Source organism: Pelodiscus sinensis, chromosome 3 (assembly GCF_049634645.1).
Source record: "Pelodiscus sinensis isolate JC-2024 chromosome 3, ASM4963464v1, whole genome shotgun sequence".
Taxonomy (NCBI): Eukaryota; Metazoa; Chordata; order Testudines; family Trionychidae; genus Pelodiscus; species Pelodiscus sinensis.
Window position 1 is genome coordinate 97155610 of NC_134713.1, and position 27734 is coordinate 97183343.

Genomic DNA, 27734 nt, shown 5'->3' on the forward strand with positions numbered 1-27734 from the left:
GGGTGGGGTCTGCAAGTCAGCATGGCCCAGGATGGGCCACGCACAGCCATCTGTTCCCCACCCCACCAAATGGGAGCTACTCCTGGTAAGCACCCAACAGCCCAATCCAGAGCCCCAGCTCTGAGCCTCTTCCTGTACCCTAATGCCTCCCAGACCTTGCACCCCAGCCCTGAGCATGCTCCACCACCCTAGTTCCCTTCTGAACCCCACACCTCAACCCTGAGCCCCCTCCTGCACCCTAACTCCTGCCCAGACCCCACATCTGCACTACAACCTCCTGCCCTGAGCCCCCTTCTGCACACCAAACACCTCATCTCCAGCTCCACCCCAGAGCCTACATCCCCAGGCAGATCCTTCATCCCTCCCTATCCTGAGCCCCCTGCCACACCCCAAATCTCCCAACCCCACCCTCGCCACCGATCATGCATATACAGAATTAATTTTGTTACTTGCACCAAGCTGGAGGTGATGTGCCACATATGCCCATATTGGTGCACATAACAAATTCATTCCACACATGGACATAAAAAAGCAGAGGGAACACTGGTGGGTAGGAGCGTTTGTTTTAACAGTGCAAAGCCATTGACAAAACACTAAGACAACCTCCATTGCCCTCAGATGTTACCTGTGCTACCATGTAACTTAACAAAGACCTTTTAACAAAACAAAATTATTCATCTATGTTAAAATATCAGCAGTACTTCAACTCGAAAGCCTGGGAAGGGACTGGAATGAAGGGAGCAAGAATTATGGCAGCCGTAAATCTAAGGAGTTAAAGCAAAAATACAGCTCTGTATAATCAGCTGCTGCTTCAGTTCTTAGTATTTATACAATGATCTGTAAGTTTAAACAGAACATAGCTCAGGAATGCAGTGTTTTATCCCCACTCCATAAAGTAGCAATAAACTTCCTTTTTCCATTTCACTGATGTATTAAACATATTATTTTGTACTTAATACCTAAACTAACATACCCTTCTAATAATAGAAACATGTATAACTCTTGTAATAGAGGCAAACACAGTAATATAGAATACGCTCTTGTAACATTCAGTCATGGCTTAAACAACATACCTCAGAGAGGAGAGAGAAACACCTTAAGAACCACTCTCAAAAGCTGAAGAGACAGACTTCAACTCCCATCATGTATTATAGCCATGAGTCCATATGTCCTTTCCAGAAGGCCCATCCCTATAAACCAGATACATAATGTAAAATTGCATAGCTGTTGTATTTATCTCACTATGACTTTGGAAAAAGCAGTCCTCTTGAGGAGCATATCCCTCATTACAAAATCCTGTTGTGACACTACATCATTAAGATTGCTCTAGCACAGAGGTAGAAAATAACCTGGAGGCAGTTCACTAGGGTTAGCCCTTGGCAGGCTACCGGCATTTTATTTACCTGTTCATCCACAGGCACAGCTACTCACAGCTCCTGTTCGGCATGGATTGCCGTTCCCAGCAAAAGGGAGCTGTGTGAAGTGGTGTGAACCAGGACACTGCTTCCTGCAGCTCCCACTGGCTGGAAACAGCAATCGGGGGCCAATGGGACTTACAAGTGGCCATAACAGATGAGCAGGTAAATAAAGTGCTGCCAGGGGCTAATCCTGGGGAACCACATCTGGCCCACAGGCTGTTTATTACCCACCCCGCCGTAGTGGGTGAGGGTCCATCTTTTTTACTCCAAACTCTCCTCCAGCATTAATAAGGTGGCAATATTGCTAATAGACTGTGTATGGCACAACTAATGTTGAGCAAACTACATAGCAGTCTTTCCTCAATTGTCATGGGGTATATGCCCCTTTTCCCCCGCCCCCCTTCCCCGTCACGGGGAGTGTCACCCCTGCGAGACCAATCTCACAGGTCAGTGTCTTTCTCCTAGCGAAAGTACGACCCTCGTGGCCTAGTCTGAAAGTTCGGTGCCCCTCTCTCTGGGGAAATATGGCCACTCTGGGCCTAGGCCAAAAGTTCAGTGGCCTAGAGGTCTGAGATGCTGGTGGGCTCCCCAACCTAGGGCCCTTTTGGCTTTGGAGAAAGCACTGTATTCAGTGGGAAAGCCACTGAAACATGCTGAGCTCCCGGAGGGGTAACTCTCTGCCCTGGGCCACTCCCTACCCTCTCTGGTAGATAGTTCAGTCCTCGGAGTGCAGTGCGGGGTACCTGCTTATGGCTGACTCTCCCCTTGGTCAGGGTAGTCTCTGGGGTTGCAGCGGGGTTTGGCTGCTCCAGGTGCGGCGGTGGCTGGAGCGGTGGCTGTGGGGCGTGCTCCTCTGTCGGCAGTGGCTGCTGCTGGGGTTGCTGCTCAGAGGGCAGCTGTGATGACCCGGAGGGATCAGAGGCTCCTGCCTGAGCTCCCTTGCTGCTTGCAGTTTCCCTTGAATGGGATGTCCCCAGGCCTTTTATACAGTCCCCACACCAGGAGCATGTCCAATTGGTAGAAATGGGTGGTGCTTCCTCTGCTCATAGGCCTTTCAGTCCCCCTCTTATAGTGCAGGGTATATCCACCCCATGTCATCAATACAGACACATTTTAGATTGCCAAGGACAACCGAGTCACTAAAGCCACACTGGTCACTGTAATATCAGATATGCTGAACAGCAATAACTGAGTATCTTAGAATTCAATTAATTGAAAGTGTGCAAATGTGTTAATATAATTCTCACCAACATTCTAGTAACCCAAATGTAAGTAAACCACTGGCAGCTGTATAGCTATAAACATTAAAAAAAAAAAGACAAATTATTAGGGATGTTAGAGCTTAATTGACTAACTGTTTAACCAATAAGCTGATACTTATCCATTAATGGTCTCATTCAGCCTGCTCCAGGGGAAGTGCAGCTTCACTGCACCAGGCCAGCGAACCTTCCTCCCCCCTGGGATCCTGGCAGGCAAGAGCTGCCAGCTTATGTAAGCTTTATACTACAGAGCCCACAGTGCATGTAACTATGTAACTGCTAAGAATTTTAGTGGCTACACAGTTGCCATATTAAATGCTTTTTAACATCCTTACAAATTATATCATGCGAATACACTGTAAAAAATGGTTGCTTACCTGTAACAGTTGTTCTTTGATATGTGTGTGCAGACATGTATACCACTCATGTGTCCATGAACCCAGTGCACAGAAGCTGGAGAGCTTTGTGAAAAGTACCTGTAGGAGTGATATTTATGCCTTGTGGCCTTACCTGCTCCCCTTACTATTTAAGGGTAGCATCACCCCACCATCCCTCAATTCATTCAGCATGAAGACCAAGAGGAAGATGAGGCACCTGACACTGGTCACTGTCAGAAGACAGCATACTGGGCTAGATGGACCTTTTGTCTGACCCCGTATGGACATTCTTATGCTCTTATGAATACCAATCTAGCGACCACACTAAAAAAAATCACTTCAATGTAGCAAAAAAATGTTGCCTAAGTAGAGGGCTTCCTATTGTTAAGCAACATTTGAGGAACACTTTTCAAACAGGGTTCTTCATCTAGCCAGACAGCATCCATGCAAAAGATGGAGAGTGCTGAATGCAAAACTCGACTCTGATGTTGAATGAGTAGATTGGGATAAGGAGGAATAGCTATGGGAGGTCAAACCGACAGCCTAAATAGGTCGGAGAACCAACGTCATCTCAGCCAAACTAGTGTGATGAAAATTAGTCTGCCATGATCCAATTTCAACTTCAGAATGACCTCTGGGATGATCGGTTTTCAGGGAGATAGTATACAGGAGAGCTGATTCCCAGTTGAGCTAGGTGTCGTCAATTAAGGAGCATGGATTGAGACTTACTCAAGAGCAAAACCGATGGCATGTCTTGTGTTTGTTGTAAACAGATTGATAGTTGGAATGTCCTATGTTTCAAAGATGGATCTTAGCACTTCGGACTTATACCATTTGTGATACAGGGAAATATTCTCACTGAAGTGATCTGCCAAGTTATTCTGAACCTTAGTTAAGTTAACTTCTGGAAGAAAGATACTGTCCTGGATATAGAACAGCCAGAATTTTATTGCATCCTGAAAAAGCTAGTTGGAGTGGGCTCCTCCTTACTTGTTCACATAAAACGACACAGCAATATTTGTAGTGAATATATGAACCACTATCCCCCTTACGTGATCCCAAAGGATGACAAGCAACACTGTAAATGTCTCAAAACTGGTGATTACAGTCCTAGTCAGTGGAGGATGAGCAAAGGAAACAACCTGGCATATATCTCTGAACAACACTATTGGGAGTCCAGTGATTGACAACTGAGGCCGATAGGCCAATTTCAATCATACTTTGAGGAGAATGAAGTGTGATCTTGCATGCTGGACTATACAAGTGCATGCAGCCAAATGACAGAGTTATTTTAAGCATGCACGGCCCATAGTTGAAGGTTCAACTTGTAGTGTCAGATATAGGAGACAAACTGCTTGAAATCATTCATCTGGCAGAAAAGCTCTTGAACTTGTAGAATCTAATAGGGCTCCAATGAACGCAATTTTTTGAGTGGGTATTAATGTCAACTTCCTTTTGTTAAAGATGAGATCCAGATGATTGAAGTGTGAATTGGACATGCAACAGAACTTGCTCCCTGGATTTGCCTCTCACTAATATATAATACATATGACTGGGATAATACATATGACTAGAATATTAGTATAGAAGGGTACAGCTTGCTCAGGAAGGACAGTCAGGGAAAAAAAGGAAGAGGTGTTGCCTTATATATTAAAAATGTATACATTTGGACTGAAGCTGAGATGGAACTCAGACAGACTTGGAGAGTCTAAGGATAAAAATTTAGAACAAAAGAGGTAAAAAACCAAGGGTGATATCATGGTAAGGGTCTACTACAGACCAGCTAACCAAGAAGCAAATGTGGATGAGCCCCCCCCCCCTTTTTTTAAATAAAATCACCCAAAGCACAGGACTTGGTGGTGATGGGGGACTTCAATCCAAACATCTGTTGGAAAAACAAGATAGCAAGGCACAGATTATCCAATAAGTTCTTGGGGTGTTATTTCAGAAGATGGAGAAAGCTACTGGAAGAAGTCTGTTCTAGATTTAATTTTAACAAATAGGGAGGAACTGGTTGAGAATTTGAAAGTGGATGGAAGGTTGGGTTAAAAGTGATTGTGAAATGATAGAGTTCATGATTCTAAAGAATGGTAGGAAGGAAAACAGCAAAATAAAGACAATGGATTTCAAGACGACACACTTTAGAAAACTCAGGGAGTTGGTAGGTAAGGTCCCATAGGGAGTAAGTCTAAAAGGAAAAACAGTTGAAGACAGGTGGCAATTTTTCAGAGAGACATAAAGGGTGCAAGAACAAACTATTTGACAGAGTAGGAAAGATAGGAAGTACGGCAAGAAACTACATTAATTTAAGCAGAAGATCTTCAATGATCTAAAAATCAAAAAGGAGTCATACTAAAAGTGGAAACTAGGTAAAGTTACAAAGGATGAATACAAACTAACAAAAATATGTAGCAGTAAAATTAGAAAGGCCAAGGCACAAACAAGCTCAAACTAGCTAAAGACATAAAGAGAAACAAGAAAACATTCCACAAATATATTAGAAGTAAAAGGAAGTCCAAAGAGAGTAGAACAGAGCTACTCAACTTTGGAAGCCCCAGCCACAATGATACTCACAGCACATGCCGCAAGCCGCAACATAATTGTGGTTGCATATACATTCAAATATATATGCAAATAGCTTCTCTAACACCGATGGGCATGAATACAAAGATTAAAGCAAGACTCCAAAACACACAGGCCCCATTTAAGTCAGTTCTGCTGATATTAATAAAATGCAATACTTACCCAATTTCCACCCATAAGACAGCACTTTTAATGAGCAATGACAGTCCAGGAATTTAACTACTAAAATGCATATCAACAGGAGACCATTATATAGACAAGTGTTTATTAAACTGTGGGTTGCGACTCCCAGGGGGGTCACAAGCAACTTGGGGAGGGGCCCTCAGTTTTTGGGCCCTCTGTCTAGTAAAAAAAAATTCAGAAAATACTGGACATGTACAATGTCTGGTATTTTCTGGTTTTCCAGCTGGGCGCCCGACAGAAGCCTGGTGGGGGTGGGCGGAGTGGCTGGAAGGCAGGGCGCAATGAGCACTGAGAGCCTCTGGTTGTGTGACACCTTGGGGAGGAGGGGAAGCCCTATATGCGCTCCTGAGCACCGGTCAAGCGCATGGTGGAGCCGCAACCGAACTCACTTGCGCTTCGCTGGGACTGTGCGCAGGACAGGCAGCACCCTGGGATCTGCACGTGCCCGGGTCAGTCCCACTCCCCCCAGCCAATCTGCGCTCCCCCTGGTCCCCTCCCAGCCAGCCGGTTCTCTCCCACTTCTCCTCCCAATCTTCCCCGGCCAGCCCGCTGCCCCCGACAACCCCCCAACTCCCCCGGCCAGACCCGCTTCCGGCGGCCAGTTCTCCCCTCCTCCTCCTGATCTCCCCCAGCCACATCCCCGCTGCACCCAACCCTCCCCTCCCCACACCATCCCTGCTTCCTGCCAGCCGGTTCCCGCGCCCGATCTCTCCCGGCCAGCCCCGCTGACCCCCAACTCCCTCTTTACTCGTGGACCAGTGAGGCTGGGGAGGGGGGGCACAAATTCATTTAGCATTTTAGGGGGTCACGGTATCACAAAGTTTGAGAACCCCTGATATAGACTATTTTGTTATTTTGGCTCCCACCTGCGGGCCGCATATTGAGTAGCCCTAGGGTAGAGCCATTACCAAATGAAGAGGGAAAAACAATGACAGAAAATGTGGACTTGGCAGAGGTGCTTAATGTCTTTTCTTTTAGTTTTCACCAAGAAAGTTGGTAGTGAATAGATACCCCATATAGTGAATCCCGGTGAAAATGAGGTTGGTTCAGAAGTTAAAATAGGAAAAGAACAAATTAAAAATTACTTTGATAAGTTAGATATCTTCAATTCACAAGGGCCTGATGAAATGCATTCTAGAATACTCAAGGAGCTAATTTGTGGAGATATCTGAGCCATTAACTATTACCTTTGAAAAGTCACGGAAGATGGGAGAGATTCCATAAACGTAAATATCGTATCCATCTATAATAAGGGCAATAAGGACAACCAAGGACACTATAAGCCAGTCAGCTTAACTTCTGTGCCTGGGAAGATAATGGAGCAAACTGTTAAGGAATCCATTTGCAAACATCTAGAAGATAATAAGGTGGTAAGTAACAGTCAACACGGATTAATAAAGAACAAATCATGTCAAACCAACCTGATAGCATTTTTTGATAAGATAACAAGCCTTGTGGATAAGGGAGAAGCAGTAGATGTGGTATATGTAGACTTTAGTAAAGCATTTATACAGTCTTGCATGACCTTCTTGTTAAAAAACTAGTAAAATGCAACCTAGATTGGGCTACTATAAGGTAGGTGAATAACTGGTTGGATAACCATTTCCAGAGAATTATCATCAATGGTTCACAGTTATGCTGGAAGGACATAAGTGAAATTCTTCAAAGATCAGTTTTGGGGTCAGTTCTGTTCTATATGTTTGTCAATTATTTAAATTAAGGCTACTTAACACGCGGCCCGTTTGTTTGCGGCCCCCAGTGCAATTTGGGTTTATGGTAGTGGGTTGATATGTGTTTTAATAGTTAAATCTCTAGACTGTCATTGCTCATTAAAAGTGCTGTCATATGGGTGGAAATCAGGTAAATATTGCATTTGATTAATATCTGCAGAACTGACTTAAATGGGGTCTGTGTGTTGTGGAGTCTTGACTTAATCTTTGTATTCATGCCTGTCAGCGTGAAGAGCTATTTGTGTGCGTGTGTATATACACACTCTCACTCTTAAGTTGTGGTCCTCGGCATGTGCTGAGAGTATCACTGTGGCCCTCAGAGCTTCCAATGTTGAGTAGCCCTGATTTAGATAATGGCACAGAGAGTACACTTGTAACATTTGTGGATGATACTAAACCAGGAGGAGATTGCAAGTGTTTTGGAAAATAGGATTATAAATGTAAAATGATCTAGATAAGCTGGAGAAATGTTCTGAGGTAAATAGTATGAAATTCAATAAGAACAAATGCAAAGTACCAACTTAGGAAGGAACAATCAGTTTCACACATACAAAATGGGAAATGATTGTCTAGGAAGAAGTACTCCAGAAAGAGATCTAGGGGGTTGTAGTGGATAACAAGCTATACATGAGTCAGCAATGTGACAAGTGCTAAAAAGGCAAACATCATTCTGGGATATACCAACAGGAATGTTGTAAGCGAAATATGAGAAAATTCTTCTGCTCTACTCTGCACTGATTAGGCCTCAAATGGAATAGTGTCCAGTTGGGGGCGCCACATTTTAAGAAAGATGTGGACAAATAGGAGAAGGTCCAGAAAAGAGCAACAAAAATGATTAAGTGTCTAGAAAACATAACTTATGATGGAAGATTGAACGAGTGGGAGAGTCTGGAAAAGAGTTGATTGAGAGGGAACATAACAGTCTTCAAGTACCTAAAAGGGTGTTACAAAATTGAGGGAGAAAATGTATTCTTCTTAACCTCTGATGATACAACAAGAAGCAATGGGCTTAAATTGCAGCAAGGGAGGTTTAGCACTGGAATAAAGTTACTAGTTATGGGGTTTTTTTTAAGGTTGCAGCAGTTTTAGGCAGTGATAAAAACTTTGAAATATGGGACACTTCCAGGAGACTCAGCCTCATTAGCACCGGTACCACAATTGACAAGTACTTTCTCCTCCCGCTCCCTTCTTTCTCGGTTATAAATTGTAAGGGTTCCCCCTTTTCTCTCTATAGTAAGACAAATCACTTTAGGCTGCTCAGTTCTCTCCTTTGACTCTGCATGGGAATCTCAGTATCTACTCTGATGTCTACATACACAGAATATATTGGTGGCAGTGAGGGCTCTAAATGTTGTGTTAGTCTTTAAGGTACTACTAGACTCTTTGTTTTTTAAGCTTTTCCTGTTACAGACTAACTCTGCAACCCCACTGAAGCTTCTAAATACATAGAGAGCGAAACAGTAGATCTGATGTTTAGTTCAGAGAGAATAATTTAGCTTTAAATATACTTCTTACTAATCTCAGCACACATAAATATGGTTCATCATAAATACTGTTTGTTTAAAGCCATTAGCATGCATCTCTAGAGAACTTTAGCATGCCTATGTGATATCTAGAATACAGCTAAAAGACAAGACAGAAGGTAACGGTTTTGCTATTAGGAGAGACCTACTGCCATAAAAAACAAAACTACCTTTGATATTATACTGGTATCACACTGCCCTCTTGTGGTTATGTCTGCAATTCACATACAAAACTGTGTTGAATATATTTGTGCATGTTTTTTTCAGCACTGCAGAATTTGCTGACCTCCCCCCTCCACACACACACACGATTTTTTGAAGTTCTGAGCTTTCGTGAAGGGGACATTAGCCTGACTAGAAATGTAAGCATTGTTGTCATAAAGCTACTCTCTGCATTTCCCAAAGTGGGGAGGAGGGATATCCATTCTCTCAGGTCACATCTCCACTTAGAAGGATCAATGATCTGGCGATCAATCTTCCAGGATTCAATTTTGCAGGTCTAGTAAAGCTCTGCTGAATCAAATGCTGAGGATGCCCCCATTGCTTTCATGAAGAGTAAGGGAAGTCAACAAAAGTGTTTCTCCCCTCAACCTCTCACTGTGGAGATTATGCCAAGCTCAGCTTAAGGTACCTCAACTCCAGCTAAGTTATTTATGTAGCTGGGGTTGCATACCTTAAGCCAACCTTCTGGATGTAATGTAAACCTGGCCTCAAAAAAGGGAAAACTTAGCTCAGCTAACAGAATTATTGAAGGAAATCCTATACATCCAAAAAAAAAAAAAAAAAAAAAAAAAAAAAAAAGAGTGACATGCCATCACTGACTAATACAACTTACATCTGAACATTTTCATAGTGTAAACAAAAAAAATCTGTGTTGAACCACAAACAGATAAAACAAAGCAAAGAAATTGTGATGTAAAATCAAATGATAAACCATGAGATTCAAAGTAAGGACAAATCATTTAACTCTGACATCAAGCATGAGGAAATCAGTACTACCCATAACAATTTGCATGTGCTGAAGACCAATACTACTTCCACATCAAGGCAGGCCAGATTTGAGATCTGCTCCTAAAGCAACTCACAACATTGACCCTCTTCCTCGGAAACAGAAAGCTCAAATAAACTTAACAGTTATGGGCCCCCTGTCTCTTCTAACCTTGAGCCCAGAGGCCTGCTCACCCTATGCAAGCTAGTCAGGCTAGTTTCAGAGTTCCACCTGAAGCTGGGTGAAACAAAATCCACTTGGGCACTGAACACTGGTACTAGCATATTAGCAGACAAAAAACTTGAAGAATCACTTCCACTTTATAAATATCAAGCATACTTTATCGACTCTGCACCTTCAGAAAACAGATTGGACTAAAAGTTAGCCAGAAGACGACAGAATTCATGACCCTAAATATTGAGGCACCAGCATCAGTTAAGATCGATGGCCACAACCTACCTATCACAGAGAGCTTCACATACTTGGGTAGTATTATCAGGCAAGACGGAGGCGTCAGAAGTGATATCAAGAGCAGACTCAGTAAAACCAGAAATGTCTTCATGAGTCTGAATGCTGTATGGAAGTCATCACAGTACAGCATCTATACCAAACTGAAGTTTTATCAGAGCTATGTTTTATCAACACTATTACAGGTATCAGAATGCTGGTGGATGACAGAGTACGATCTCGATACATTGTTGACTTTTCACACCAGAAGTCTTTGGAGGATCCTCTGTATATTTTGGCCAAGAATAATTTCAAATCAGGACTTGTTTGCTCGGTGTAAACAAGAATGGCTACCATCATTATAAAAAGATGCTGGAGATGCATTGGGCACGTGCTCAGGAAAGATGGACACTCCTTCACAAAAATTGCTGTGCACTGGACCCCTGAAGGGAAGCGGAAATGAGGACGACCCAAGACAACATGGCGCCGGACCACTGAAGTAGAAATGAAGAGCATGAATTACACTTGGGGCACTATTGAGAGGATGGTCAGAGACAGAGAGAAGTGGAGGACCTTTGTTGCTGCCCCATACACCACTGGGCATGAAGGACAATGATGATACCTTTATTGAATTTATAACTAAAAGGCTTCCTCCCCAAATATTCTGGTAGGAGAGAGAGATTATATTCTAGCTCAGTGGTCTCCAACCCTTTCACCCAAGATCACTTTTTAAATCTCAGAACAAGCCAAGATCTACTGTTCCATCCTTCCCCCAAGACCTCACCCTTTCCTTGAAGCCCCACCCTCTCTATTCTCCTCCTCTCCATCTCTTGCTATCCCCAGCCCTTATACACGCTACACTGCCACTTTCCCCCCGCAGTTCTTCTGTAGGAAGAGGTTTTTCCAACATTTGGCCTGTCTAGACTGGACCAAATGTTAGAAAAAACCCTTCTTTTGGAATCCCCCTTATTCCTCGTGAAACGAGGAATATAGGGGTTACCGAAAGAGCATGTTTGCTCTTCCACTAAAAAAAAGCAGAACAAATGCATCCCTGGATGTGGAAGTGTTTTTCCAGGATATCTCTGGAATCCTTGAAAAACTCCTGCCATCTAGCCATACCCTCACTGGGTTGAGACAGGAGGTGCGGGCTCTGAGGTGGAAATGAGGTATTTGGGTGTGGAAAGGAGTGAGAGGTGCAAGCTCTGGGAGGAAATCTGAATGCAGGAGGTGGTAGAGAAGGGGATGCTGGCTCAGGGAGAAGGCTCCAGGCTGGGGTGTGTTGGGTTCAGATGGAGGGTTGCAGTACTAAGCAAGCCACAGGCTCGTGGCTGTGAGGATGCAGGAATTTGAGTTGGGGTATATGAGGGGCTCAGGGCAGGGGGTTTCAGTGTATGATAGGCTCAGATCTAGGGCCTGGGGCGTGCAGGAGTGTTATTATGCTGTGGCCAGATGGGGGCTTGGCCCCAACTGGGGTTTTTTTGGGCCAGGCTTCATTTTTAAATAAAATACTATGTTAAACACAAAAAGTTTCTGCATTTTCTTTATTTATGAGAAGGGCAGAGAACCTGTTTTGAGTCAAGGGGTCACTGACCCACAGAAAAGTCTGTTGGGGCCACACAATAGAGATGCAAACACCCCCCCCCACACACACACAGACACCCTCCCAAAAAAATTCCAAGCCTCACTACTGTGGCCCCAACTATGCTGGTGGGAGCAGGGGGACATGGTACTGGGGAAGGAGCAGGGTTCTGCAGCAGGAGACAGGAGAGAGGGTGCCGGGGGGAGGGGACAGGGTGCTGGGGTGGGGGCAGGAAATCCCCTCCCCCAGCCTCCTCCCAGGACTCCCCCTCCCCCCCCCCGTCCCGCAGAGGAGGGAAGCCCCCATGCCTGCCTCCTCCGAGGCCAAGTCCCCCTCCCGCGGTGCAGGAAAGCCCCCGCACGCGCCTCCTCTAGGGGCAACTCACCCCTCCTGCAGCGCAGGGAAGCCCCCGCGTGCCTCCTCTGGGGACTCCCCCAGGCAAGTTCCTGGCATGCCAAAGAACTTGGGGAGGGGAGCATCCAGCGCACTTCCGGAACACCCAGAAGTGGCGCGAAACTGCAGGACTTCCGCCCACCCCACGGGAAGCTGGCACTACCTCCATTTTCACTGGAGGTAGGTAGTGGGGCTTCTCGGGGGTGGGGGGGGCCATAGGAGGGCTTGAACGCCTCACGATCGACTTGTCGAGGCCTCGCGATCAACCAGTTGATCGCAATCGACCAGTTGGTGACCACGGCTCTAGCTCTACCTTTCCTCTTTTCACTGTCTGTTAGAGGGCATGCTTAATTTAATAAAAAAGTTGACCAAATCTTTTAAAAAACTGTGGCAGCACAAGAAATAAAAAAACCAAACCCTAAAATAATGAATTTGCAAATGATATACCAGACACCACCACCAATTACATAAAGGAAAATTTATTTTATAAACTATGTACAAAAAAAACCCCTACCTAAAATAGGGAAGCAAAAGGGAAACAAGCCATAGTCAATGTATATTTATATAATGAATTTAGACTATGCTTCTTAAAGCCAAAGTCTCTCCAGAGCCGCCACACAGCACAAATTTCTCTCACACTAGGCAGTTAACACACAGCTCATATGTGACAAGACTGGTATGTCATATCACTACATACATATTAAGAAGGTCTTCTCTGTAGATCCATAGTAAGTTAAGAGACTGTTTGTGCATGGAATACTGAATTGCTTTAGGAAAATATAATAAAGCTCAGGGGGACCCACTATTCTCACATTAATATTGATTACATGGTATACACTTGCTTAAAACTTAATTTGCAGAGCTATTAATATTTTATTTCTACACTCCCACATGTACTTCACTCTCCACCCTGAGAAACATCCAATCTTTTTTATATGATCTGCATCCCTGGGCTTTCCATTCAGAGCATCCAAAAACTTAGCTTCATACATTCTGGTCTGCAACTATAAAGCAATGAATGCCAATAAAGTATTTTTTATAAGCAGACAACACACTGACAAGCTTGGCTGTTGGATACTCAATCAAAAGAGGTAGTTTTAGAAAGCACAGCTCCTGGAACATGGAAGCGATGTATATCCCAGAGTACATTTTATGAAATTGCTCCTGAAGTGGTCCTGCCTCTCAAGCATGCAAGTTGCTGGGTTTTTCCACGTGGCACCACCAGTTAAATATTTACCCTTCCTTTCCCTGTTGATACCTGTGTTATTTCCTTAGTTTTTATGGGGTTGTCCTTTGAGCTTGGCTTCAAAATTTTACATCCAACCTAAAACAATCAAAATAATTTTAATTCTATAAAATATCTAAGACTATACAACAGGAGAAGAATAAAATTTTCAACATAACAATAGTGGAGACTGGAAGGACTGCTGCAGTTTTCCCCAGCCTGGGAAAAAATGAAACCCATAAAGGTTTTCTGAAGTTAAGCAATCCTTTTCATGTGTATAAGTGTTTACTTAACACAAAAATAAACATTCAACATTATTAAAAATAAAAAGCATGAATACTCCAGATTAAATAAAAAGGCTTACTATTACTTCTGTATCAGACCTTAGATAAACTCAACAACTTATTTGCTTTTTTAGCAGCATAGAAATTTTGAATAGACTAATGCAGATGTGTGCCCCCTCCCATACTCAGTTGATGGGAACCTAGCTGGACAACAGGCCTTAAAAGCTGACAAATTAAGTTCAATTGTCTTGCATGAACTTAGTTACGCAGTTTTCCAACAATTTGACTCAATTTGTTCTGGGATCAATCAGTTCTGTGATGTTTGTATTTGAGATCAGTCGTGATGTTTACCTAATAGAAAGTCTCTATATCTCTGAAATACAATTCAGATTTTGTCTGTGAATTTCTAGTTTATTTTATTAAGCTAAGTTTTTATTGAAATTGAACAAAATTAAACATACAACTGGTTGCAATTTAGGGATGTAAAAATTTGTTTTAAAATGTAACTGTAAAAAATCCTAGCGGTTACATGTACTTTGTGCTCTGCAAAGCCCGCAGTACACCTGGCTCCCTGCTTTGAGCTCTGTAGTAACTTGTATTAACTTTTAAACTGCAGATGCCATGGGGGAGCCAGCATCTAACCATAAAAGAAACCAATAAGTTCATGCTTATTGGTTAACTATTTACACAGTTACACTTTTACATCCCCAGTTCACATTATGATCTGTAAAATGAAGACTGTTCTTATATCAAATTTTACTCAAGTTCAGTGCACAATTACAAAAATACACGTTTATGGTAAAGGATGTAAATACAGACAGTCTTCCTGAGAATGTTTAGCTTCACTGGAAAATTGGATCATCAATCCTATCTTTAGTCAACCAATCAACCATCCATGAATGTGATGGCAGCTGCAAGAGAATTTCTGATGTTCCACAACATGCTTTGGAATTGTGTAAGGTATTTTTCAAAACAGATTTAAAATAACGTTGCTGAACACCAATACATGAAATATGAGATTCTGTATTGCACTTCTAAGAGGCACCACACAGAATATTCAGGTTAAGAGTAAGAGGGCAGTGGGTAGGGATGAACTATACTGGCTTTAAACCACCTTTGTGCCCTCCTAATCATGAGCTACTCCAGCAGCTGGGCAGGTCCTGACATAACACATAGCACAGCCAGTCAGGGGCTAAGTTATGTCAGCCTCTGCATACTGCTTTATGGGCAAAAATATTGTTCACAATCTATTAAACACTCCTCACAACACAGCCATAATTTTTCCTTCTAAGCAGGGGAAGGGATTATTGATTGTTTTTGGGGGGGGAGTGAGAGAGTAAATAAGAGCTTACCATTGGGGCTTCTGGACTGGAAAAGGGAGAGGTATCACAAGATCTGTTTTCTTTGTCCAACGAATCATTGCCACTTTGATGTGCAAATTTCTGCTTTAGAGCATGAGCTATTAGGGCTGCTGGGTCCCACTGAGAACTCCGCCTTTTTCTTGTCTTAGGAAGAGGTGTACCACCAGGTGACCTACAAAGAGCAAAGACAAACTGCATACAGTGCACAAAAATAGAATGCTGGTCCTGGAGTAAGGAGCAGCTCTCTACGCGGACCTTGCCACGGGTAGGGACTGCTCCCGGGTAACTAGTTAACCATTACTTGGTAACTATCACCTAATAAGGATGATGCTTACCAGATAACTGGCTAGCCATTCACATCCCTACAAGAGACCCAAGTTCAAATTCCTCCTCTGCCCGATACAAAACAGGCACTTGAAATCAGGTCGGTCACATCCCAGGTTAGTGCCCAATCCACTGGTATTCTGAATCAGCAAGCCAGCCACAAAAATTCCTAACCTGCTTGCCCCTGGCTGCCTTTTGTGTGGACTAAGTGTGCTCACAGCACACATACCATTTTAGTCCCTGCAAATGAGATAGGTAGAGGGAACACCTAATGTGAGTATCCCATTGGGGTTAGGTGTGCAAGAGGGCTCCCAGAAACTCAGCAGATGCAAGGCAGTGTCAGGGCTTAAGCAATTTGAGTCCAGCCCCACCATGGTGGGCAAAGGGACTAGGCTGGAGTGGCCTGCCCACTCTGGCCCCATTCAATCAGTTAACCAGTTATATTAAACATTTAACCATTTACATCCCTATCCTGGCCTCAGTGAAATCCTGGCCCCACTGAAAATTCTCACTGACAACTGGGGTCAAGATTTCACTCTCTTTTCTTATATACATTAAATTGTTTTACTCTTTAGGTGATCTCTAAACAGCTGTTAGCCTACTTCCATAGAATATATTTTTATTCCAATTCAGTACCCTATGTATCGCATCTAAAAGAGCAGTTTGGTTCTGAACACAAGATATCAGTTGCACAAATATTTAATAATCCTAGGTTATATGATCACATATATTTAGCATTTTGACCAAAACCATGTGCTACAAATAATTCTTAGTTTTTAAACTGAAGAACTTGGTTCTAGAGTCAGTAAAATCTTCAGATAAATTAATACACAAGCATAATATTTTTGAAATCTTCAAAGTTAGAATTAGTTGTATTTTGCCTGTACTGTTAGTTTTCCAATATTTCCCCAAGGAATTGTTTTTTCACAGTGCACTCAAAAGTTTGTTCAGATCAGTTTAAGATAGGTAGTTTAAGACATATCTGTCAGGAAGAGTATAGATCAAGACAATTTTTGATGGGGGAGCCTGGGTGTCACGAATTTGGAAAGTGGTCAATGACTGCATTCTTCCATGATATTAATGGAGATGGTGTGGGGTTTGGGATGGAGGTTGAGTGAAGATGGGAGGCTGCACTAAGGGACTGGAGTGTAGGAGGGGTGTGGAGTCTTGAAGGTGTTTGGGTGGAGGCAGTTGTGACTTGGGACAGAGGTGCAGGAGGGAATGCAGGGATTTGTGTTGTGACCTAGTCTGGAGATTTGGGGATTAGGGTGCAAGGTCTGAGTGGGGGGATGAGTGAAGGAGGAGGAGCAGAGGCTTAGGGTTATGTGGGGTAGAGAGGCAGAGGGTTGGAGGGAGGGAGGTAGTGGGGTGCCAGAAGTGGGCTCTGGCTGGGAGACTTATTTGGGTGACTCCCGGCCAGCAGCCTAGCAGGTTTCTGAGGCAGACTCCCTTACTGTCCCAGCCCTACACTGGCTGCAAGGGGCCATGTGGGTCTATAAACAGCAGGAAGCCTGACAGGAGGAGTGTTTTGCGTGCTGCCTGTTCTTCAAACAGGCAGCTCCCGTTGGTCTGTTTCTGGCCAACGCGATTGTGCTGGAGGCATAGGCAGGACATGAAGCCTCTCCCCACTTTCCCAGGCTCACAGTTGTTAATTGAAAAACAGGGCCCCACAGCCACTTTTCTGAGTGGTGTGCAGGAGGTAGGGCAGGCAAGGAGCTGAGGCTCCCTGCTGTGTCTGCAGGCCAGAACTGGTGGCTTGGTGGGCTGGATGTGGCCCATGGTCTGTATTTTGCCCAGCCCTGGTCTAATACTCAGCCCCACCTTGTGTGGCAGAAACTAGACTAGAAGACCTCGCAGAAGTCCTTTTCAGTTCTATTATTCTATTATCTCAGACAGTTGTCATGAGCATCTATCCATTAAAGAGATTTCCATCCCAGCATTATCTGCATCTACCTAAATATTGTGGGGCCAGCATATTTTTGGTTCACCTTATATACACATTTAAGTCAACTTACTTTTCAACAACTCGCAGTCGGATCTTGTTTATATCTTTCAGAACATCCATCATACTAAGAACACCCTCAGTATTCTGGTGTTCAGTATTGCCAACAGCTGTTGAGCTGGCCTTATTTGCAGCCCGACGTTGTTTAATAAGTTTAATTGCTGAATTACTGGCATCAAAGGCAGATGGTACTATGGAGGGAAGTGGAGGAGGTGGAGGAATTACAAAGCAATCCGGTGCAGTGAACAATGGTGTAGAAGTCATTGCAGGCACAGGGAAAGAACCATCTGGAGTGCCAAATGAATTTAAGGCTTCTGACCCTATGAAAGAAAATAAGCATTATTTTTTTTTTAAATTAAGATAATGATTTACTTAAAGTCTGAGAAGATCAAACCAAGTCCAAGGCATCTGGGTTATATTGTAAGATACTGATCTGAGGACTGTTTTTTCTTAAAATGCCAAGCACAACATGGTGCTACTAGAAATGATGATATTAAAAGAAAAAGAACTGTTAATTAAAAGGTTAGTTTTCAAAATCAAGCAGTCAAAACTTAAGAAATGCCAGATTTAAGACTGTCTTTGCAACCTTAATTCTATCCATTTGTAGATCCAGTCTATGCACTGAATGAGGCAGGGTTTCTGTTGAGGAAAAACTGTATGTGACCATATAATTTAACACACACACACGCGCACGCGCGCATCCCCCCAAGAAGTCTCTCCCTCCACATGCACAATTCTCATTGATCCAGTAGCCCCTGGCATACCCAATGAAGAGCAAATTGCTTTTGTGCCATGGGTCCAGCTCTTTAGAATGTTTAGTTAAATTTTAGGTATGCTACCACAATAACCAACTGTGTACAAGGGAAATGATAATTAACCATTTAAAACTCAGATAAACCCATACCAAATTCCCCAGCATCAAGAAAACCCTCTAGCTCAAGGGCTTTTTTTTCCCCCCTGCCACATTATAAAAACCTACTGCAAACAAATTTTGATATTAAAGCAAACAAAGGTCAAAAGCATCTTTTATATAGCAGGGTGCTAAGCAGACTGTATATAGGGTTGCTCCTTGCTTGTTCTTAAAAAATAAAGGATGTGACTATTGAATCAATGGCCCAGGCACTCTCATGTGACAGTGCAGAATAATACACATACACTTATAGTTTCACCAGAAGAACAGATTATTTAAATCAACTCCAACTTTAAGGTAATGAGCTGTCTGCAAAGTGAAGAGAGTGAAAAAAATATTTATGAATATAAGAAACAGATTGACAACATTTAATATGCTTTTTCACTTAATTCATAGACATTTAGATAAGTAAATAATGTAATATAGGCATAAAAACAAAATGAAAAAACTCGACATTTAAAAACTGTAGTTTAAACAAAAATAAGCTCACCTGATTGATTGCTATTTCTTGATCCTTGCACTGCAACAATTGCAGCAATCTGGGCACGAAGAAGAGATAACTCATTTTCAAGTGTAGAAATTTTTTTCATTGCTTCTTCATTCACAAGATTTTCTTTTTCTGCTCTATTCTTTAGAACAGTTGGCAAAGAAACTATAGTTGGAGATGCATCATAGTCAACAGTAATTTTTTCCTTTCCCCATGATTCAGCCCTAAGAGAATAAAAATATAACTTTTAAAAACTTCAACTAAATAGGAACAGTTTTATGCCTCCCAAAAAGAAAACAGAATTAGGTTAAAAATACATTTTTATGTTACTGGAACAAGTTATAAAACACCACTGACAATAGCATTAGGCTTTAATGTTTCAGAACTTAAACTCTTCCAAAAGTCATTTTGCACTACATTGTTTTGTAAGCACTAAATTTTGTATTTTAAGTATAAAAACATTTTAAAAGAATATCAAGCGTAAGAAGAAAATTAAAAGTAAGAAAAAAACCTTGAAATGCACTTTTTAAATGCACTTTTTTTTTTTTTTTTTTTTTACACACTTGACAATTTGCTCAGGAGCAGAAATTGACCATTTCACCATAGTTATGCTGAATGATTATATCATGAAAAGAATTAACAAACATTGCTTTCTGGGGTATAATCAGGAAGAGGGAAGGTATACATTTAGATGCGTGAACAAGGAAATGAAATGAGTGTGGAAGGTGATGAGACACAGTAAGACTCCCAAGAATGTAAATAGCCCCAGAAGACATATATGGGTTCAGGGACAAGACAGTTGCACTGCAAGGAGTATTCGACACTCATTGTAGCCCTTATGATAGATAACTAGAAAATATTAAACATGTATAAACTTATAGCATGTCGCTTCCTAAGCACCAGAGATGTTAGATATCGTTTAAATAATTGTACAACTGCACCAAGTCTCATCAGTTACAGCCACGTTTCTCAAACTGTGGGTCCCGACTGAGCAACTTAGAGGGGGGTCGCGGTATCACAAAGTTTGAGAACTCTTGAGTTACAGGGTTATTCAAGAGTCCCCAGAGCTGGGGCTGGCAGCGAGTGCATTCCTGGCCGCATTCCCTAGGAGCCTCCTGCCATCCTGTGCTGCTGCCTCTGTATCAAAGGCAGCAGCATAGGGTGGCAAGCAGGAGCGAGTCCGTGAGGGTAGCTGATTTAAAAACTGGTTCCTGCACAGACAGGCTCCCACCTGCTGCCCCTGCTCCCGAGGGGCCCGAGCTCCCCACAGGTGGAGGCTGCTCCAGGGTAGCAGCCCCTGTCCACGGGAGGCCTGAGCTCCCTGCGGACAGGGGCTGTGGTAGCACCCCGCCTGCCCACCCTCCCCCACCCCACTGCTGCCTGATACATGCACACACCCCACCTCCACTCTGCTGCTTTTGTATTAAGCTGGCTTCTCCCCAAGCATTGGTTCTCACTTTCCCTCCCACACCCTGCTTCTTTGGGAGGCAGTATGCGGGGGCGGGGGTAGGCACTCTGCATAAGCCAAATACACTTGGGGAGCTGGCTTGAAAGCTGGCTTCTCGTGTATACCAACTCCTGCTTACCCTTCTCACATTCCACACGGAGGTGGGGTAGCAGGCAAGCAGCTCCACGGAATCCGGTGCTCATGGGAAGCCCCCATGGGCAGTGGCTCCCGCCTCTCCCCCCCTTCAAGAAGAAGAGCTAACTTCTAAAGTGTCAACTTTACTAGGACTCAGAAAGGTTTAGACAATTGCCAGTATCAAAGCCTAGAGGACCTGAATCATTCCTACCAAAATAAACACAGTCTTTACTTGCCTAAATCTAGCATTAGCTTTTCTCTCATCATTTACCACTCTCAGGATATCACCAAGAGATGGAACTACAGTGCTTGGAGTTGTACTTCGTTCATCATAATCCAAAGAATTCAGATCTTGGACCATCTAATTAAAAAAAAAAAAAAAAAAAAAAAAAAAGAGTCAGGCTTCTACAAAGTAAAGAATTTAAGTTCAACAATAAAACTGCCTCAAATAAGAGGGACTCAGTATAACACAAGTAAAAGACATTGAATAGAAAAGATGTATGTATACCATAGTCATGAAAGAAAAACATTAGGAAAGCCACTGTTAAATTTAAAATGTGATCTCTTGTTTAAATATATTAAAAGTTAAAGAGTAGCAATAACACACTTACCTGAAAGTGAGGTCTTGGACAAGATTCTAAAGAAATAATTGTCCCAAGTCTACGAACAATGCTTCGTGTAGATCCATATTCCTTACGTTGCCATGCTGATATACGCTAAAAGATAAACAAAAGAAATCTGTGTTTTTAACTCAGTTCTTCAAAATCATTAAGAGATTGTACCATATGGGATCTGACAGTTATGTACTTAGATTGGTCTACCAAAAAACGTTTGCCATCATATGGAGCTACGGTTCAGAAATGGCCTTAGGAGGCTCTCTCTTCCTGGACTGTATTTCAGGTTTCTGGAATATACATGAAGATGTGCCAGTATATTCTACATAAAAACCAATAGATAATGAAACAAACTATACCTCCTAGAAAGGAGGGTATTTAGAAAACCTGCTGAATGACCCAGAAGGAACAAATCAATACAGTAGCCTGTCTCTGGAAATACATAACACTGCTGGCAAAAACGGCTGCAGAAATAACAAAAGTTTAAGATACCTGCACCTGACATTTCCTTATGACAGCATATACCCGCTGAAAGTGCCTTCTTGAGAAGGGTGTTGAATGAAGACATGTTTCAATCATACGGCCAATGCTGCTATTGACTCTATGAGCTTCCAGCATTGGTATGAACTGCAAAGATATTGTTAAATCAGATAACTTTTAAGCAAAAAAACAAAACAAAAAAACCCAAAAAACTCCCCCCACACACACATCCGTGCAACCTACTCTATATTACTCTCTACTAGCACTTCTCCTACAGTTAGTCTAGCACTAGTGCAGTTTCACTAGTAGCAGCAGAGGCCTACAAGAGATGATAGCGCTTTTACTACTACATTGTCTAAGTATGCACATAGATCTGAAAAATGCTTAGCAAATTAGGAACATAAAATCCCATTTAATCAGTTAATGATATGTGTTCCCCTCCTCTCCCCCCACTGTGGCTGGAGTGCTCCCCATCCATGGCATGGTAGGTTGCTCTGGCAAGGTTAGGCCTACCACATGGGAAGGTAGAATCATAGAATCATAGAATAATAGGACTGGAAGGGACCTCGAGAGGTCATCGAGTCCAGCCCCCCGCCCTCAAGGCAGGATCAAGCTCCGTCTACACCATCCCTGACAGATGTCTATCTAACCTGTTCTTAAATATCTCCAGAGAGGGAGATTCCACCACCTCCCTTGGTAGGGCTGCTCCAGCACAGATAGGCCACCAGTTAACCATAACTAGTAAGCATCACACAGTATGGGTGATGCTTACCTGTTAACCCTTCACAGTCCTAGAGCAAATAATCTTCAAGGTTATAACTTGTGGCTCTACAATTAGTACTGGACATTTTCAGTGTAGTACACACCCAAAAGAGTTTTTGCATAACAGACTGACACATTAGTTTTTCTTGACATTATGTTCCTGATCCACAGGTGATGAATCGCTGGAAGTCCTTCTGAAATCCACAGGAACTGTAAGTGCACAACATCTCCCATGATCAAGGTCTAAAAAAGTTTGGAATTGCTACTTAGAAGTCTTTACATACTAATTAATGTATAAAGGTAAAATGTAAACAGATAAGTGAAACCACAGGATGTGCCTTACAGCTTGTCCATAGAAGAAAGGAAGTTTACCAGAATAATTAAACTATTATAGTTAAATGTCCACTCAGACTTATTGGCATGTGCATAAATTATGCAATAGCCCCAAACATATTTAACCCCTTACTTCAGCACACATCCCTCATTACCACTCACACATACTGACATAAATCTCCTATCACAACACATACACGCCTTCACTCATGCTTACCATATAACCAGGAACCAGGAGTATCAAGTCAATTGCTAATCACTAGTAATATAAGTTTACCTGATCAGTTGGTATGCCAAAGTATTCCAGCAGTTGTCTTATGAGATTCAGCAACAGAGCCATTTATAGAGCAGTTGGAGGAGTCAAAAGCTAATTATAAACATTAGTTTCATATATATCCCAGCAGAGTTCAGGACTTCCTTTCTACAACTGTAAATAGAGATCATCAGTTCAGTACAAAAGACAAACTCCTCTTGGGCTTTTTCACACACTAATGGCTTACTTCTATAGCCATTGATCACAGTAAGAACAAGCCCCAAGGCAGCTGAGAAGCCAGAACATCAACTGTTAGACCCCTAAATATAATATCATTCCTTGAGACCCACTGACCTTGGGTCTCAACAATATTTGAAAAATAAAGAAAATTCATTTATTTTAGATGCAGTTACAGGACCTCTCTCTTCTAATGAGTTGTCAATGTTGTTGGTTTTTTTAAGGAAATAAGAAATATTGGGAATAGAGATGTAATGGAGTAGTAGATTAACCAATATGCAAAAGCTTATCAGTTAATGATAGCCACTATGTGCATTTAAATGCAGAGCTGCAGGAAGGGACCTACCCCCATTGTGGCTCTGCATTTAAAACATAGCAAGAGTCAGGCAGCATGATTCAGTCCCTGCTCAGAGACCTATCCCCCCCACCCACACTGTAGCCCTGAATTTTAAAGTTATTAAGAACCAGGCTGCTGCACATCTGGCTCTTACTCCATTAAACTGCAGAGCCACAGCAGGGTAGATCCCGGTCCCAGCACAAGTCAGTACTGAGCACTGTAATTTCCCTTAACTAATTGTGTAGTCAATAAAAAAAAAATTTATCTACTATACGATTAACAAATTACCTGCTTCTTAACATCCCTACTTGGGAAAACTACTCACCAGCATTGTGAAATGTTGCTACTTTTATTTAGGGATGTGACAGTGTAGTCATTTAAACAGTTAACCAATGAACCTGGGCTCATCAGTAAATCTTCACAGTTACACAGGGATCCTCTCTTCCTCCTCCCCAGCTCCCCGCAAGCACCCTCTCCTGCCTGCCTCCCACCTGCAGCCACCTCTGTATCAGAGGCAGCAGGGAGGTCAGGCGAGTGGAAGAGGTAGATCTACAGGAGTTGATAACTGGCTAGAGCACCTGCTCCTGTGGAGTCACCTACCACCTGCATGTAAACATGTAACCACTGAAAATTTCAGTGGTTGCAGGTTTACAAAAAAAACATGCTTACTTTTACTGAAGTAACAGAAGCCCTATCTTATCCCCTTTATTTGCTAGTGATAAAAAGGAACATCTCATGGAGTCTTGCCTGAAGACTAGCCTTTACTCTACAACGTGGGTTTTGAAGTCTGGTGAATGAGGTACCCATAAATCCCCAACCAGCAACAGGAAAACTCTACCACACAGACACTGGCTACGTCTAGACTGGCATGATTTTCCGCAAATGCTTCACGGAAAAGTTTTCCGTTTAGATGCTCTTTTCTGCAAATGCTTTTGATTGGCACGGACGCTTTTCCACAAAAGCATTTTTTGCAGAAAAGTGTCCGTGCCAATCTAGATGAGCTTTTGCGCAAAAAAGCCCCAATCGCCATTTTAGCCATTGGGGCTTTTTTGCGCAAAACAGTACTGTGCTGTCTACACTGGCCCTCTTGTGCAAATGATTTGCGCAAGAGGGCTTTTGCCCGAACGGGAGCAGCATAGTATTTCTGCAAGAACACTGACAATCTTACACGAGATCGTCAGCGTTCTTGCGGAAATTCAAGTGGCCAGTGTAGACAGCTGGCAAGTTTTTCCGCAAAAGCAGCTGATTTTGCGGAAAAACTGGCCAGTCTAGACACAGCCACTGAGTTTCCAAAGATTGCTTTAAGCACCCATTTACCCTGAGAGTTCAGTTCCTGGAGCCAGGCTGGGTGAAAAGGCCCAGCTGTGACAATGGGCTGGAAGGCTTGTAGCCACCAGAGGGCTAGGAAGGAAGAAGGCGGATGGGAGGCCACAGGGCTTAGGGCAAGGCTAGTGCCTCCTACATCTGTGGTTCTCAGCCACGGATCTGCAGCCCCCTGGGGGCTGCAAGGTTTCAGAAGCTTGGCCATGCACAGGACTTGCTGGGGCTCAGGGCAGAAAACCAAACCCCCTCCGCTCCCCATCGTATGGGGCTGAAGCAAAGGCCTGAATGACTCAGCTTCTTGGGTGGGAGGCTGCTCTGGCACGGGGCGCTAGGCAATTGCCCTGCGCGCTACCCCTTTGTGCCGTGCCCAGTACGCTCCCGGGAGCGCTGCCTGGTGGTGCCCTAGTAAGGAGCCGCTCCGGTCCGATACTGCTACCGGAAGCAGCAGTTACCCTAAGTGCTCCCTACGCAGCTCGGTACAAACCGCCGCCCCCTCCCCGCTTTTCCATGCGGAAAGCCGGGCGCGCGGGGCGCAGGGACACGCCGGTGAGAGTCCCCCCCGGTGTTCAACACGCTGGCCGCGCGCGGCTATCTGGCCGGTGGAGCGCGGCCAGTTCGCTAGAGCAACCGCCACGCTAGGGCTGGGCTCCTGGGGCCGGTGCAGCGAGTCGCCCGGGGCGCCAGTCCAGGGAGCCGGCCGGTGACGGAGCTTAAACGAGCCCGAGACCGACCGCGCTCGCCCCCCCCGTGCGTGACGTGCCGGGGCATCTCCCTCCCCGCTTACCCAGGGTCGCGCGCCTCCAGGCCTCGGGAGCTCCATCCTCTGCCCCCTCCCCCCTCTGCCAGCGCAACGGGCAAAAATCAAATCAAAACTAGCGCGCCGCAAGGCCAACTGGGTAGAGCGGTCGGGTGCGTGACGCACCGATCGGACCGCGAGGGTTCGAAGGCTGAACCAATAGCAACACGCGAGGCGGGGCGAGGCCACCTAGGGACTGGGGCGCGTTCCACGCCCGGCCCGCTGCGTTGAGCGGCGTAATTACAGAGCGCCCAGCCTGTGCGCCGTCCCGGCCCAGCTCTTATGCAAGGGGGAGCGGGGCGCCGAAGCCGCTGTACTTCTGGCACCTCTCTGCCGCCAGTTACTTACACGTCCCGTGACTGCAACTGGCATTTAAATGCGTCACTTCTGCAGCTGGCTTTGTGCATTTCCGCGCCCCGCAAAGTGCAGCCTGTCTTCCGCTTAGTCAGTGAGAGCCCCCGATTCCTGGCGACCCAGGCAAGAGAAACACAGTCACGTCATTGGTTTGACCAGTCCTGGGAGAAAGGACGGGCGAGGAAGGAGGTTGAAGTTGAGCAGTACCTGAAACTTATCTTGTTTCTATAAACTGACTTCATACTAGTGAGGGTAAGGGAAGAGTAGGCTCTCTTCTTCCTGTCCCCTTAAAAATAGGACACCCCACTTTTATTTTTTCTGAAAACCTGCCAATTTCACAATATATGCAATAGATCTGTTGCCTGGATGCAGGGTTTGTGAGCAGAGCCATTGTAAAATCAAGGACTAGTCCACTACTAGCTATTCCATGATGGGCTCCAGTTCTAACTGGATTCTTTAAATAAATAACTGGTACTATGTCTTACCCATCTAAAAAGCATAACCCTTAACTGGTTTTTCAGGGGTATCTGCTCAGAGCAAAATGTGTAGTAAAATGAACCTGCAGAGCATCCACACTACCCGCCTGCTCTAGCACAATAAGGTCTACAGTACAGCATGAGAAGAGAGGGCTTCTTGCACAAGAGCTATGCTGTTTTCTAACAGATGTAAGCCCTCTTGCACAAGAAGGCAATGTGGCTGTGCAGCAGGGGTTTTTTGTGCAAGAAAGCCCTATGGCTAAAATGGCCATCAGAGCCTTCTTGCGCAAGAGAGGGTGTATACTGCCATGGATGCTCTTGCGCAAAAGCACATGGTAGTGTGGACGTGTTCTTGCACAAGAAGCCACCAGTGTAGCCATAGCCTTGGTCTGATCCAGTATTGCTGGTGTGTACCACTTTGTGAACATATTCATTCCTAGTGCAGTCCTTTTCATTGCCCATTTATTTCCTTACCTTAATGTCTTTCTGCTTCCTACTTCGTATCCTGATAAAAGCAATGCATAGCAACTGCTGCCATCACCATCACTTGCAGAGTAGAGCCTAGAAATATTTCCCCATTTATGGCTCTGAGCTGTGGAAGAGTGTATAAGCTCTCCTATGAACTTTTCAGCTTTCTTAATGATTGATGAGGCCATGTAAGAGTTTGTTTTCTTAGAGGGGATTAATCCCCTTTAACATGATGCTTGTTCATACTGATGATCTTGGATTAAAGATGAAGTAATTCTTGTCACTAGCTCAAAGTGCTTTTTAAAAATCTGATAGGCATAAGTGTACTTAGGAGCTCAGCAAGGAGGCCTCAGTTGTGTGAGGCTTATTTTGAGCTAATGTCTTAAACAATAGGGCTATGTCTACATTGGCATGATCTTGCACAAATACTCTTCTTGCATTCAAGTATTTGCACAAGAGCATCTACACTAGCATGTGCCTTTGCGCAAGAGATGTGCTTTTGCACAAGAGCATCCGTGCCAGAGTAGACACTCTTGTGCAAGTAAGCTCCGATGGCCATTTTAGCCATCGGGCTTTCTTGTACAAGAAATTCATGTTGCCTGTCTACACTGGCCTCTTGCGCAAGAACAGTTGCGCAAAGAGGGCT

At 43.8% G+C, this 27734-nt stretch overlaps 1 protein-coding gene across 3 annotated transcripts; it reads right to left on the reverse strand.

The window, feature by feature from the left end:
- Window positions 1-12941: 12941 nt before the first annotated feature.
- Window positions 12942-26275, reverse strand: MTFR2 (mitochondrial fission regulator 2). 3 transcript variants are annotated; one of them, XM_006123854.4, is made up of 9 exons: window positions 25779-26102; window positions 23122-23271; window positions 21762-21896; window positions 21267-21371; window positions 20892-21016; window positions 19077-19297; window positions 17690-17996; window positions 15342-15522; window positions 12942-13804 (listed from the first exon to the last, which is right to left on the reverse strand). In XM_006123854.4, exons 2-9 carry the CDS (start codon window positions 23182-23184, stop codon window positions 13706-13708), a joined length of 1236 nt encoding a protein of 411 aa, XP_006123916.2. In that variant the 5' UTR covers window positions 23185-23271; window positions 25779-26102; the 3' UTR covers window positions 12942-13705. The 3 variants fall into 3 exon arrangements, with proteins under 3 accessions (XP_006123916.2, XP_075780364.1, XP_006123918.2); XM_075924249.1 differs by lacking the exons at window positions 21762-21896; window positions 25779-26102 and adding an exon at window positions 26139-26275; XM_006123856.4 differs by lacking the exons at window positions 23122-23271; window positions 25779-26102 and adding an exon at window positions 22616-23115.
- Window positions 26276-27734: the final 1459 nt, after the last annotated feature.

Excerpts from the sequence above, each read along its gene's own strand:
- MTFR2 (XM_006123854.4), bottom strand. The coding sequence starts at position 23,184 with ATGGCTCTGTTGCTGAATCTCATAAGACAACTGCTGGAATACTTTGGC. Across the intron at positions 21,017-21,266 it reads GTCCAAGACCTCACTTTCAG|ATGGTCCAAGATCTGAATTC; the intron begins GTAAGTGTGTTA and ends TTTTTTAATTAG. Across the intron at positions 17,997-19,076 it reads AAGAAATAGCAATCAATCAG|GGTCAGAAGCCTTAAATTCA; the intron begins GTGAGCTTATTT and ends TTTCTTTCATAG.